Genomic DNA, 14,392 nt, shown 5'->3' on the forward strand with positions numbered 1-14,392 from the left:
ATTTATGCCCCTGCCTTTAGTACTCAAATTTGATTTGAATATAACAAAAGTATATGGAAAAGTAAAGTAGTGCTAGACTTTTAAGAAGAGAATTTAAAGCTCTCTCTGTTTCTTTGTGTGACATTATCCAGGAACAGGGAAAATCGGAAATGTAGAAACTTGATTCAATCTAGTAGATCATGAAAGTTAGATTATTCAAATTGGGTTTATACTGTAATGACTTTTGACATGGATAATGCCACTGTTAACATAGGTAGCTAGATATTAATAAAGAAAGGGAGCAAAGAGACATTATTAAGCATAAGCAACTAGATAGTATAAGCCTACTTTGCTAGGAAGTTGCAGCTTTCATAGGTACCCCAGGGGATCACAGCATTGCCTGACAAAGGGATGAATACCCCCCCCCCCAGTACCCTGTGTAGGGGGAAGGACCTCTTTTCAATCTTCCCAGGGTATAACCGGTCCATTGGCTTAGACTATGGGGGGAAGGAATAAAAGTAGCAGGAGAAATTCTTCTGCCAGGAGCATGCCCACTAGAAGCCAAGATGGCATTGGGGGAGGTGCTTCTACTATAACGCCTGCACAGTAGAAGCCAAGATGCTGACCATAAAGGCCGGTCTGTCTAGGCTGGGAAAAGGATTGGGTTGGATAAAGGACACAGAACCTTGGAAGATCTGGGGAATGGATTGGTTAAGGGGAGGAACCAGCAAAGCCCACAAAAGATTGGGAAGTTGATGAGTTAGTTTGAAAAAACAACTGGTCCTTCCCAAGCCTGAGATAACATAACCCAAGTTTAATGAAACTCTCCCTCTGTCTATCCACCCCCAACATGTGCTCCCCCTGTTGGCCCTCAGGTTGTCTCTCCATAGCAGCCAGCAGCCACATGGACTCCAGGCATGGACCTGGGCACAGCACCTGCGGAGCACAGCTGGGAGCACAGGCTAAGCTTGCAGAATGGGGACACGCGTGGGCTGAACAAATGGCACAGAACCTCTGGACATTAGCCTTATTTCTGGGCTTGATAAAAACAAGGCTGAGCATGTTCCATGGCTGGATGGATGAAAATGAGACACCAGAGCAGGACAGTCCTTGGTGTTTGCTCCAGCTTTTGCAATAAACCATCACATCCTCTCATGCCTGGGTCTCCCAGAAAGCTTTCCTGTGACTGTGAAAGAGCCCTGTTTCCACTGTCAACACCTATTTCCCTTTGGTTTGTTTTATGTTTGTAAAGTTGCCTAAAAGAACTATGCCTTTGAAAAAGAATGCCCAATTCCTTTCCTCTCCATTAAAAATAATAAAATACAATGCATTTAAACTAAAAATATATATAAAATAGGATGACTTTCATCTCACATTTTAGATCTCAGTCCCATTTTCAAATGCTTTGTGACTTCATTAGTTTGTCAAGTGAGGTACCTTAAATTTTGCTTCATGAAGTACAAATAAACATACATGTCCTACTTCCTTTGGAGCTAAATCAGATCTCTAAAACCTAGTCTGTGAGGCCAGTAATAAATTTTCCTCTCTATTTAGGCAATGGTTCTACAGAAAGAATTTGGTATCTTGTTGAATTCCAGGCTGTTAAAAATCGGCAATGGGGTCTGGATGACATTACTGAGCTGTGTTTCCTAGGGCCAGGCTGGAACAAGAACCTACACGTGCCCTGAGTTCTTGTAATTCTGCACAGAGTCTGAAGCATGAACAACATGAAATTACTTCCTAATTTATGATTCTCAGACATAAAGTTCTGAAACTAATTAAAGAAACAAAACACGATCTTAACACAGCCTCTTGATCTTACATCTATAACTTTTTTCCTAATTTTTCATCTAAAAACCTTGCTTTTGCTTTTTATGAGGTCCTACTGTCCCCTTCCCCCCCAAACTGCTGAGTCACTCAGCATCTGTCAAAGTTTACAGCTGCTTCAAGCTGAATCTGTCTGCTGAAGATAAAGTAGGTTGTAGCTGGCGGGATTCTGAGCCCAAGTAAGAGGCTTTTTTTTTTCTCTGCCACATATGTAACGTTTCTCTAGTCACTATCTGAATTAGACTAGACAATTCCCTGTGAATTGTTCGTCTTTCTCTCTCTCCCTCCTTCCCTCTCTCTTTTGGATACATTTTATCTTCCCAGGTTCTAGACCTTTAGGAAACTAGAACACTTCCCAAAGGAAACCGTGAGTACAGAATCTTTTATGGTGCAATTGGTCCCAGTACAATTACAAAAGCCATCTCCTTTGAAACTTCTGTACTATCTTTGACAGGAGAATTAAGAATTGTTCTTGACTCTTATGAAGTAGAGAAGTTAAATTCTAATTCTCTTTTTTGTGAATGTCTCACTTTAAACAATTACCTTAAACTTGTGGCTGGCTATACAGCACTAAAATCCAGCCTGACCTGTTTACATAGGTAACAACTAAGTAACTTGGAACAAAATAATACACAATACTGATTTGAGTTTCCATAAAATGATTTAATTCTCTAGCCAAACTAGTAAAGGCCATCCACAGGGCAGTAATTAAATTAAGAAAGAAAGAGGCTGAATTTTGAACTTGATATTGAATATTCTGGCTGAGATAAGTCGGGGGAAATGGTGCCCTTATCTAGATGAATGAAGATGGACTCTATGGAGATTTTACAGGATATTGCCACAAATTAGTTATATTGCTTAAATTAGCAAATTTCACTATAAGAAGGAAATATTTTATGTTGCTTGAGAGTACAATGTTTTAGATTTCAAAAGCTAATTATGAAGATACTAATACTTGGAAGAAGGGCTAAACTTGTGATTTGTAGTGCTTATGAATTAAGCAAATAAAAAGAGTAAAGAACATACGAGCTACCTTTTTTAAAGAAGAAAACATTTTAAAACTTTTGTGTATATCTTTAATAAAGTTAGTTACAAGCCATTTTTTAATCACTCATTAAACTGAGTTCAGAATGATTAGTACTTGTCAACTTTATTGGCCTTTGAAAGCAATAAAATTACATTTTTATCCATCTGAAACTGTGATTTTGCTAATTTAAACATAATTTGTATTATTAGCCCAACTTAATTCTATTTCTAGAACTCAATAAATGTTGGCACAAGTTTATGTGAAAAGTCAGTAAAGTGTTCTTGCTGACCAAGGGTTATTCACCTGGTTTTAGCTAAATGTGGTTAAAATTATATAAATGTATTGCAGCCCTTCTAACAGCAGGCTTTTTACAGGCTTAAAGATACCAGAATGTAAGTCCAACATGAGTAAAAGCCTTGGGACACATAAAAGTGACAGCATACTAGAAACCTGAGAACCAGCAACAGATAGAGCTTTTTTAACTTGCAGGCCATGGAAAGCGGCGGGCCAAAGGTGCTAGAAACAGCAGAAGAGATCCAGCAGAGGCGTCAGGAGGTGTTGACGCGGTACGAGAGGTTCAAGGAGCTGGTTGCGGAGAGGAGCCAGAAGCTTGAAGAGTCCTATCATTACCAGGTTTTCAGACGGGATGCAGATGACCTGGAGAAGTGGATCTTAGAGAAACTCAAGATTGCAAGAGATAAGAGCTATGAAGATCCAACTAACATACAGGTCGCTCAGTTCCACTACCTTCCCCAGAACAGACCACAAGATCTCTAGAAAAGGAAATATTCTTGTAATAAGTTTATGTTTGGTTAACTGTAGGAGGAGCATGTAATAGAAAGATTAGACTATCTGTTAGGGACAGTAATTTTGCCTGTAAGTAGCCCTTACCTTCAACTTCTTAAGCCTCGGTGTCTTATTTACAAAGAAGTGCCCGTCTAGATGACATTCCATGACTCTAATGAATATTAATCTGATGTTAAACTATGGGCAAAACAGTAACTGAGAGTTTAAGGAACTTATTCATGTGATTTTAATATGTTGCAACATTAAGGATGGAATTGAGGTGAAGAGACATCAACTCTTCTGAAACAGCTCATTTCCAGTCTCCTCAGAAAGACATGAGTTAACCAGAGTTTTCCTGGGTTTTCTGCAAATGGCTAGTCATGCCGCTTGCACGCATGAGACGTCCCAGGAGAAGTTTAGAGAAGTTCCCTCCCTTACTTGTATTATAGCATGTGGCATAGTCATGATCAGAAGAAAGAGTTACATGCCTAAAAGGGCCGATCATTATCATAAATCACTTAACTTATAAATTAAATGAATTAATTTACATATGGCAACAATACCATAATCTGGCATGTGAAAACTTAATTTAAGAAAAAGGCATTATCGTAACAATCATCTTCCTCATTGTCTCTACTGCACTTGGTTTTTCTTTTCTGAAAAGGGATTTCTTTTTTCTGAAGGGGAAAAACTGTGTTACATTCTTTCATTTCCCCAGAAGACAATTGAGACTTTAAAATAGTAAGATATTCGCTGGAAATTTCCCAAAGGCAGTGGGGACAAGTAAAAGTCTTTCTCTGGGGTCACTGGCTTTGAGCCTTAGAAACCCGTGTGCAGTGGCTCTGCCTGGAGGGGCCATTTCTTTTAGGATGTGACGGCTCCAGCTGTGGTCATAGGCTACCACCTAACCCAGGTTGGGCAACAAGCAAGTAGTTCTCACTCAAAGTAAGAAGAGGAACAAAAGGACCCCTTTATGGTCCAGGGAGACGAGGCTTCAGTAACTATGAACTTTGATTTCTAAACTTCAGGGGAAATATCAGAAGCATGAATCCTTCGAGGCAGAGGTGCAAGCAAAATCCAGGGTCATTCCTGAGCTGGAAGAAATCAGGAAAGTCCGATTTGCTGAGGGGCATTTTGCCCATGAGGACACCAAGGTAAATATATGGCAAGGCTCTCAAAGATAAGTTTCTAATTGTTGACTATTTTATCACGGCTTTAATTGATTATATGAAATATAATCTTTGCTGTAGCTGGCTTGGAATTAGGGCTTCTGTCTCTTATCTTCTACTGGGGCTACGGTAATAAAAATTATAGGATGTCCTGTGTTCCTTGGAGTGGGGAGAAGAGCTATGATATAAAAGCTGTCGCTGATGGCGTCACATTCTTCCTTATGCCACTTCAGAATAATTCTCTTGAGATCAAGCCCACTTTAATCTGGCTCCACATTTCCCAGATGAACGGGCTTTCCCAAATATCCCAATTATTTCTTCAGACCTCAGAGTCCTTGACACTTAAACTTTTCAAACAAGGGATGCTGTCCATTTGAATCTTTCCTGAAATCTTCTCCCTTTGTCTATGATACCTCCTCCTCCTCACAGCCTACATGCCACGATCAGTACCGTAGACCTCCAAACCCCCTTTTGAAAAACTTCTACAAACCCTTTTCCTTAGAAAATTCTCCTCGAACACTGCACACTGAAGATCGCCGCCACCTTGGAACCCACTGTTAATGTATCAGCTCTTTCCTAATTTCATCCACCTACTGTTCCAACATGTTTTCCTTGATGTAGTTGATTCAGGATCTTTTGTGCACAAATGGATTTTGTACTGTTTATGTATTTTTTTAAGTGTTAAAACATTTCTATCACATATTTAAAAATTGGAGCTCATCTTCCCATATCTAGCAAATTCTACCACATTAACTATCAACAAAATTTAGTCTGGGAATACAGAATTTAACCAGAGTATAACCTTATTAGAAAGAAGAATCTGTAACAAATTTTCAGAGGTTATTTACTGATATAAAATAAAAATTATTTTTGTACTATTCACAGTTTTGTGTGCCACCAAGTTCCTACATTAATTAAAATATCTGAGCAATGTTTAAAACAGCTTCACATTTATGCTGGATTTAGAGAGAAATGTGGTTTACATACTACCTCGAACAGTAGAGTAGTTGTAAGATACAAGATTCTTGAAGACATGACATAAATGATAACCTCAATTTTACAAGATATTAATTACATAATCTTCAAGCTAATTTGGCATCCAAGCCCTCAACTATTCTCAAAATTCTCATGGCCTTGGTGCCAGTGATTTTATTTTTTGTAAGCCAGCATAATTGTAGTTCTGATCTTTTCTGGCGAACAGTTCATGTTAAGTTTCTTCTGTGACTTTGCCACTGCTTAGAACACCTTCTGCCTATTATCTCTCTGTCAAAATTCTGTTTCTTGGTCCAGTTCAAGTGAGCACTCTTCCATAAATCTTTCTCTATCCTGTCTTAGTGTTTGTAACCACTTTATTGTCTAAAACTCCAAAGCATTTCTAAAAATTTTTGTCTTATGGAAGATAATATATGACTTAGTTTAATAGCTATTCCCACACATATCCTATTTTTAAAATATTTGTTGGACAATTAATGCACAAGTGAATAGGAGGGGACATTTTTACCTCACTCCCTCTCTGCCCAAGTCCCTGAATCTGCACCTACTCCACGCCTCTGTGCCTCTCTTCCCCAAAGGCCCATCTGGAGGAACTGCGCCGCCTGTGGGACCTGCTGATAGAGCTGACTCAGGAGAAGGGCACCTTCCTCCTGCGGGCCCTGAAGTTCCAGCAGTACTTACAGGAGTGTGAAGACATCTTGGAGTGGATTAGAGACAAGGTATAAGACTAAACAGCACGCATTTAGGACTTACCACCCCTCTATCCCAAACACCCAAAGCAATTCAATATAGGCTATTACTCAAAAAGGCAGGGTATCTGTTCCAGGACTTTGTTCCTTGAAAGGAGAAATTTTAGCAAAGATTTAACCATGTTCTGGAGATTGTTAACATTGTAAGGGAGAGGGTAAGTCTAAATTATGACTCTGAATATGAAGAAGATGAGATTTGCACAAAAACTGTGCACTGGGAGATAATCTAGGATTGTCCCTCTTCTACCTTCGATGATATTTCACTCCTTCTAGATTTTCACTCGTACGTTAGGTCCAGGCTGACAGTATTGCTGACCGTTTCCCTAGTCCCATGTCTCTCAGTGCCTATAACTATAAAGGTTTCTTTTTTTCTAAATACTTAAAGATTAATCTATAGTTAGGACTGAAGATTTATACAAGCAACTTCTTAGCACAATGACTTTGTACATATTCAGTATGTTGAGTTGAATATAAATGGGATTAATTTATTTTTATGTTCCAAATTGACATTTTACATTTCAAAGCATAAAGGGTGCTTCCACAGGCTCTGGGCAGCAATACCCCCGATTGCTCTAAAGTATTACCCCAAAGAGCACTGTCCCCTGCGCCAAGGTGCCACCTTGGGAAATATACTTCTGCTTCTGGCTCTTTCTAGAAATGGTTCTCCCAGGTTCCACCTATATCTCCTTCTGAATTATCCAAGGAAGGCAGGCAGGGATTTGAGGCATTTTATCTAAAGGAATTCCTAAATTTTGCTGGTGATTCAAAAGACTTTTCTGTGTCTACAGGAGGCGATAGTGACATCAGTAGAACTGGGCGAGGACTGGGAACGCACAGAGGTTCTGCATAAGAAGTTTGAGGAGTTCCAAGTGGACCTGGCAGCTCGAAAGGGAAGAGTGGATGGAGTGAACCAATATGCTAATGCGTGTGCTGAGGTGAGGCAGAAAGCAAAAGGGTCCACCCAGAAATAGGGCCCTGGCCTTTAGGAAGGTCTTCCAGCCATTAATAGGCAGGGCATGGGGTATATAGGACATTGTTAGGAAATAGAGATGCATGTCCCTGGAGTAACATGCCCATATCTGTTTCTTCTCCTCTCTGGATCCTCCTTTGCTAGTCCATGGAAATGGAGGTGTGAGTGAGTGAGTGCACATATAGAAATTAAATGTACAATGAGGTAACATCTGCACTGTGCAGTACACTAATTACTCATGTTTATGCAGCATTCTTTCTTCATAAAGAAGAATCAGAATAAAGTAGCAAAGAATATTAAATAATGGTGGCTATCATAGTACATATGATATCATTATAGATAATTTGTATGTAGAGACAGAGGGAAAGGAGGAAGATTTAACTTTAGTTACTTAAGAAAACGCTTAAATAAGTTTTCAATATGTGAGCAAATACTCAGTATGTGAATAAATAACCCTATTATATACAAGAAAACTGGGAAAACAGTCTGATTTTATATGTACATAAAAAAGTAGACACTCCAACAGTTGGCTCCTATGCTTTTCCATTTCTGGTTTTATTATCACTACAGTTTTATAATGGGAATTATTTTTTTGACTTAATAGAACCAAGATTTCAGGATGAATAAATACTGGAGTAAGAAAAATAACCTGTTTCTCAATTTTTTTCCCAGGCTACATTTCCAACAGTTCCTAAATTTACTCTGTTCACCATCTTTCTCTTGTTTTAGAAATTTTTACCTAGTGCTGCCACAAAACTTAAAACAACAAGCATCTTATTTTTTTCCCTGACTTAGTCAGATTCACTGATTCACGATTCAATGATTGAGCCTTTCAGCTCGGCAGTTCTCCAGATCTCACCTGGTGTTTTTAAGTTGCCGCTGTTATTTGGTGGTTCAGTTAAAGTGGAAGGTCCCATGTCTGGGGTCTTGGCAAAGATAAAGAAAGCTTCCCCCATATGGTCTCATGTTTCAGTGGCCCCTGCTTTTTTGTGTGTCAGTGTTCCAACAAGGTGAGAACAGAAGCTGAAAGGCCTCTTGAGGCCTAAGTGCTAAAGTTAATAGAATATCGTTTCTGCCACATTCTATTCGTAAGCAAGTCATAGGCCAACCCATATCCCATGAATGAGGAAACAGAGTCTGTCTCCTCAAAGGAGAATCTCATGACAAAGTAACATGGCTACTTTTTCTAGTCTACCATAATGAGGATTAATCCAATACATAGTTTATCCCCTGCTCTTCTGAAGTGGGGCTCACACAGCTACAATAAAAAGGGTCAGACACTCAAGAATAATATAGAAAATTCTGTCTGGAGAGGCTTTGGAATGAAAATGGAAATGGGAAGAAACAGGGACAAGAGGACTAGGGAGATGGCCATAGAGGAACTACTCAAAATTTCCAAGATCAAAATAGGGTAATGCTGCTTGATTAATGTAGTATTCATAAATCTCATTGCTTCAGATAGTGGCAGATGTATGAAATTTTCAGCAAAATTAAATGTGTATGAATTTGTGTATAATTCTGGGTAGAGGAAAATTGTTCTCATTTGATTTTTCAAGGATGTTACTCCAGTATTAGTTTTAAAAAATTAAGTCATACTTCATGAAGGGAATTTTTTCTTCTTTTTCTTTGTTTCCATGATTTTCAGGGGATGTAGCAGGCATCAACAAGGTAGAGCTCTGAAAATAACTTTGTGATTGGGCAACCTATGTTAGGCTAGACCAGTGCAGGGAGCAAAACATACAATATCTGGCAGGTTGGTTTCTAGATTTTGTAATGTAGATCAGGTTAGAGCTAGGGAGCATGGACAAAGTGAATTTCAGTATCTGGCTATGTGGTCTTTCTTCACTTCTAACAAAGCATGAACCAGTGTGACATAAGAAGTGTTCGAACGATGGAATCCTTTCACCTTTGCATAACTCCAGCATTTGTTTCCTCTCAAAGGAGAGCCACCCAGAGCTGCCTTTGATTAAGTTAAAGCAAGATGAGGTGAATGCTGCCTGGGAGCGTCTCCATGGCCTGGCTCTCCAGCGACAAAAAACACTGTCCAGTGCTGCAGACCTCCAGAGATTCAAAAGGTATGAGTGTAGGCACTGCATTTTTGGAAACTCTGCAGTAGCACCATGTTCTGTCTGCTGTTAGCAATTAGTGGCCAGTACCTCAAAGGAAATCATGGATTGCCTTTAAGACAGTGAGGGAGAAACTAGTTTAAAAAAACTATAACCCACTCTATAGCCAAGTTTGTGGTGGCTGGAGCCCAACGCAATGAAAACAGCACCAGGAATTAGTGATGGAAGCTCCAGAGAGGCAAGGAAAGCAGGTTAAGAATTGGGTGGGGGTGGAAGAGGAAGCTGTGAAGAGGAAAGACATTCATGAAACGTTGACCCAGGGATGAGAAGTATATCTGGAGGCTCCACGGTCGGAACAAGCAGGTCTGTACATCTCAATGGAAACCATTAAAAGCAAGAACTCTTTACATTACCTTTTGCTACTGTGTAGGAAGATAGGGTAATTTCTAACTGGGTAAACTAGCTGGAGCTTGCTGTGTGCTGTTTGCTCTGGAATGCCTGCTCTCTTCTTTCTTTGGAGCTCATACGGATGTCTGACAGGGACGTGACTGAAGCCATCCAGTGGATCAAGGAGAAGGAGCCTCAGCTCTCCTCTGAGGACTATGGCAAAGACCTTGTTAGCTCGGAGGCGCTGTTTCACAGTCACAAGACGCTGGAGCGGAACCTTGCGGTCATGAATGACAAGGTAAGCCGTTATGGGAGAAGGGCTGACCCCAGGAGGTAGAAGCGGTATTTAAAGATCATCTTGCCTCCAGAGAACACAGTAAATTTACTATTTCAATGAAGTAGAAATTCTGTGGTCCTTGAACATACTTGCTTTTTCTCTTTCATAACTTGTATTTGAATATTGGATGTCCTTTATCTTTAAAACGTATATGTGTGTATATGTGTGTGTGATATGTATTATGTGCCATTGAGTTGACTCTGACTCCTGGAGACCCCATGAATGAGTGATGTCCACAATTTCTTGTGCTCAATAGCCCTGCTCAGCTCCTGTAGACTCATATATATGGCTTTTTTTTATGGAGTCAATTTTTAAAAATATATCTTTATTGATTTCAGAGAGAGGAAAGGAGAGGGAGAGAGAGAGAAACATCAGTGATGAGAGAGTCGTTGATTGGCTGCCTCCTGCACATCCCCTCCTGGGGATCGAGCCGGCACCCTGGGCATGTGTCCTGACCGGGAATCAAACCTCGATCTCCTGGATCCTAGGTCAGTGCTCAACTGCTGGGCCATGCCTGGCAGGGCGATCTTATATTTGATCTCCCTCTTTTCCTGCTACCTTCCATTTTCCCAGCATAATTGTATTTTCCAAAGAATTCTGCCTTCTAATGATGTGTCCAAAGTAGGACATATTTAGTTTTGTCATTTTTGTCCAGCAATGTTTCAGGCTTAATTTGCCCACTTATTCATCTTTCTAGCATCCCAGGCTATCTGTAGAACTCTCCTTTAATATCACATTTTAAATGAACCATTTTTTCCCCTTATCAGCCTTCTTCAGTGTCCAGCTTTCATGTCTGTACATAGTAATTGGGAATATGGGGTGTGTGGATGATCTTAACCTTGGTCTCTAATGACAGATTTTTGCTCTTGGTAATCTTCCCTAATTTTCCCATTGCTGCCCTTCTGAGTTACAGCCTTCTCTTAATTTCTCGGTTGCAATCTCTATTTGAATTGATGAACTGGACCAAGGTAGGCAAAACCTTTAACAATCTCAATGTCTTTATTGTCTATGTTAAAGTTGTGTATTTTTTCTGTAGTCACGATTTTTGTCGCCTTCAATCCACACACACTTTGACACTTTCTTCTTCCACTTTCAGCAGAAGTTGTTTCAAGTCATTGCTACTTTCAGCCAATTAGGTTATATCATCTGCATATCTTAACTTATTGATATTCCACCAATTTTCATTCTTACTTACTCTGTATCTAGCCCAGTTTTTTATATGATACCTTCTGCTCACAGGTTAAACAAATAAGGAGAGAAAATGCACCCTCGTCTGACATCTCTGCCTATAAGGAAACCATCTGTCTTTTCATATTCTGTCCTGACAGTGGCTTCTGTCCACAGTACAGGTTATGCATCAGGACAATCAAGTACTGAGGCACACCCATTTCTTTTAGAGCAACCCATAGCTTTTCATAGTCCACACAAATAAAATAAAATAAAAATTTTAATTATATTTCATTATTAAGCAACAAAAAACAAAGTGTGTCCAATAATGGTTTCTTAATTTCACTCAGTACTCTGTAGTCAGAGAGTCTTTCCTTTCATCTAACCACATTTTCTTTTTTTTTCTTTTTTAAGTATATCTTTATTGATTTCAGAGAGAGGAAGGGAAAGGGAGAGAAAGAGAGAGAGAGAGAGGGAGAGACAGAGAGGGAGAGAGAGAGAGAGAGAGAGAGAGAGAGAGAGAGAGAGAGAGAGAGAGAAACATCAATGATGAGAGAATCATTGATCGGCTGCCTCCTGCACACCCCTCACTGGTGATCAAGCCTGAAACCTGAGCATGTACCCTGACTGGGAATTGAGCCTTGATCTCCTGGATCCTAGGTCAATGCTCAACCACTGAGGCAAGTCGGCCGGGCACCACACTTTGTTTGTTGCAGCTGAATCCTGTTTCTTTTTGTCTCCTTTTAAAATAAAGTCAGAGTCACTTGAAGCACGCTACTAAACCCACCTTTGGATTCTCTCCTGAAAGGTGGAAAACCTCAGCTCCAACACCTACAGGAGTAGACATAGGCATACAAGAGGTTTAAGCAAACCTATATTCTTGAATGATTCCCATCCTTACTTCTTTCCCTTGTGACTATAACCATAACTTTAACCTTACTCCCCAGTGTCTACAGCAGAGTCAGCCACAGGAAGATCCCCACTAGCTGTGCTTTAATCTTAGCTCTATCCCTGGCACCAGTTTCTGAAACTGTTCTATCTTTTCACTTCTTTTATTCTTGCTCATTTTTGTCTTTGGTCTTTTTTTTCCCTTCTAATAATGAATAACAAAATTCCATGTTTTATGAATAATGATAATGAAATCCTAAACCCTAGATCAGCTATTTTCAACCTTTTTCATCTCATGGCACACATAAACTAATTACTAAAATTCTGTGGCACACCAAAAAATATGTTATAATTTTTGCTGATCTGACAAAAAATAGGTATAATTTTTATTGATTTACAATAATAATAGTAATAGTAGTAGTAATAGTCATTACCTACCCTTTTTGCTCCTAGTAACTTTAAAAAAACCAGTTGCCTATACTTGTATATAAGGTTTTCTGGTACCAAGAATTAACCAATGAGATGCAACCTTATTATGCAATGTGACCAATAAGATGCAGCTCTGTTATATGACCTATAAATTTATGGTTCAAGATGGGGCTGTTGTGTTCGCTGTTGTCATTTTTTTATTTGACAATCCAAAGGAAAAGGGGTCAGTGCCTCTAAGTAGTCAGGTATTGTATGTTTTAAAAATTCCTGCAGCAAACTAGTTGAAAAACACTGTCCTAGACAATACCTGATTTTAGTTAAGTTTAATAAAGGACTAATGGTGACATGTGGAAAGTCACCCATATCCATAGTTTCGTCTGGTAACCCTGCTGCTCAGGAATTGTGCTCAAAATGAGCTGGCATTACTGGAATTTCTTATCCTCTTAAGCAGAAATGTCTTTCTGATTCCCACAAAAATACTTATGGAAACAGTATACAGGTCGGTGAAGGACACACTTAAGTCTAAACCTTGTTTCTGACAGTTACTAGCTGAGTGATCTTGAGCAAATAAAATATTTACCTCTCAGTTTTCACCTAAAGGGGACTAGGAATAGTTTGTACTTTATAGTATTATTAAAGGAAGCCTATTAATCAAGGAAATGCATGTGATGTGCTTAGCAAATGAGAGACAAATAGTGCTTAGTAAATTATTAATATAGTACATTAGTCTATTAATATAAATATATCAATAAATGTGTATTAATAAATAAATATTTATATGATTGTTTAGTTGCATCACCCTGATAAAACTCTGCCAGGAAAACTCAGCACTTGGATCTCCCACTAACTTTCTTTTTCATCCAAAGGTGAAGGAGCTGTGTGCCAAAGCTGACAAGCTGAAGCTCTCCCATCCTGCAGATGCGCCTCAGATCCAGCAGATGAAAGAGGATTTGGTCTCCAACTGGGAGCACATTCGCGCCTTGGCTACCAGCAGATACGACAAGCTGCAGGCTTCTTTTTGGTAGCAGAATCCCTCCGTTCTATTACTCTATTTGTCTTTACAGGACCCAGGCGTACTACTAAAAACAGAAATAAATGTGTGAGAGTGATAAAACAATGAGGCACCCAAACTTCTGCCCACTCAGTAGAGACAAAAGAAGTTTTAAGTTGCCAAGAGAAGTCCTTTTGCAGGCTGATATAATACTTAGCATGACACCTCTGCTCACTTGAAGAATTTTTGTCTTCCTCTGTTTAGTTGTAAGATACTGTGAAGTGGCCCATGAAGCTGGAAAAGCAGCTAAAGAAATGTCAAAATCTTGGCCCTAACTAAGGAACTGAAAGAAATTTCCAATCTGATGAGCATAATAATAACAAATCTAGAATTATTTCCTGAATGTGGGTTGGCTTTTCAAAAAAGTGGGTATTATTTCAGTAGCTAATTTTATGGTGAATCATGAAATCACCACAAAACACTGTTCATCTTAATGTTATGATTTAAAATTAAATGGTGAGCACTTAATTTTTTAAAATTGTTTTAGTGGTTTTTGTTTTTATTAATAGGGTTAAGGGTGCACTAAGATACATGAGGGCTCTTCACCCTAACTCTAGCCACCCTTTC

General features: G+C 39.2%; 1 protein-coding gene across 1 annotated transcript in view; it reads left to right on the forward strand.

The window, feature by feature from the left end:
- The first annotated feature begins 2,069 nt into the window (after positions 1-2,069).
- SPTA1 (spectrin alpha, erythrocytic 1) overlaps positions 2,070-14,392 on the forward strand; it is a 91,763-nt gene continuing 79,440 nt past the window's right edge. Inside the window, exons 1-8 of the mRNA XM_081121688.1 lie at positions 2,070-2,173; positions 3,323-3,562; positions 4,648-4,773; positions 6,360-6,500; positions 7,319-7,465; positions 9,442-9,575; positions 10,107-10,251; positions 13,641-13,795. Coding sequence (XP_080977814.1) covers positions 3,326-3,562; positions 4,648-4,773; positions 6,360-6,500; positions 7,319-7,465; positions 9,442-9,575; positions 10,107-10,251; positions 13,641-13,795 — 1,085 coding nt within the window. The 5' untranslated portion in view covers positions 2,070-2,173; positions 3,323-3,325. The remainder of the gene's footprint in view (positions 2,174-3,322; positions 3,563-4,647; positions 4,774-6,359; positions 6,501-7,318; positions 7,466-9,441; positions 9,576-10,106; positions 10,252-13,640; positions 13,796-14,392) is intronic.

The sequence above is a fragment of the Miniopterus schreibersii genome, assembly GCF_964146895.1.
Source record: "Miniopterus schreibersii genome assembly, chromosome: 19".
NCBI lineage: Eukaryota > Metazoa > Chordata > Mammalia > Chiroptera > Miniopteridae > Miniopterus > Miniopterus schreibersii.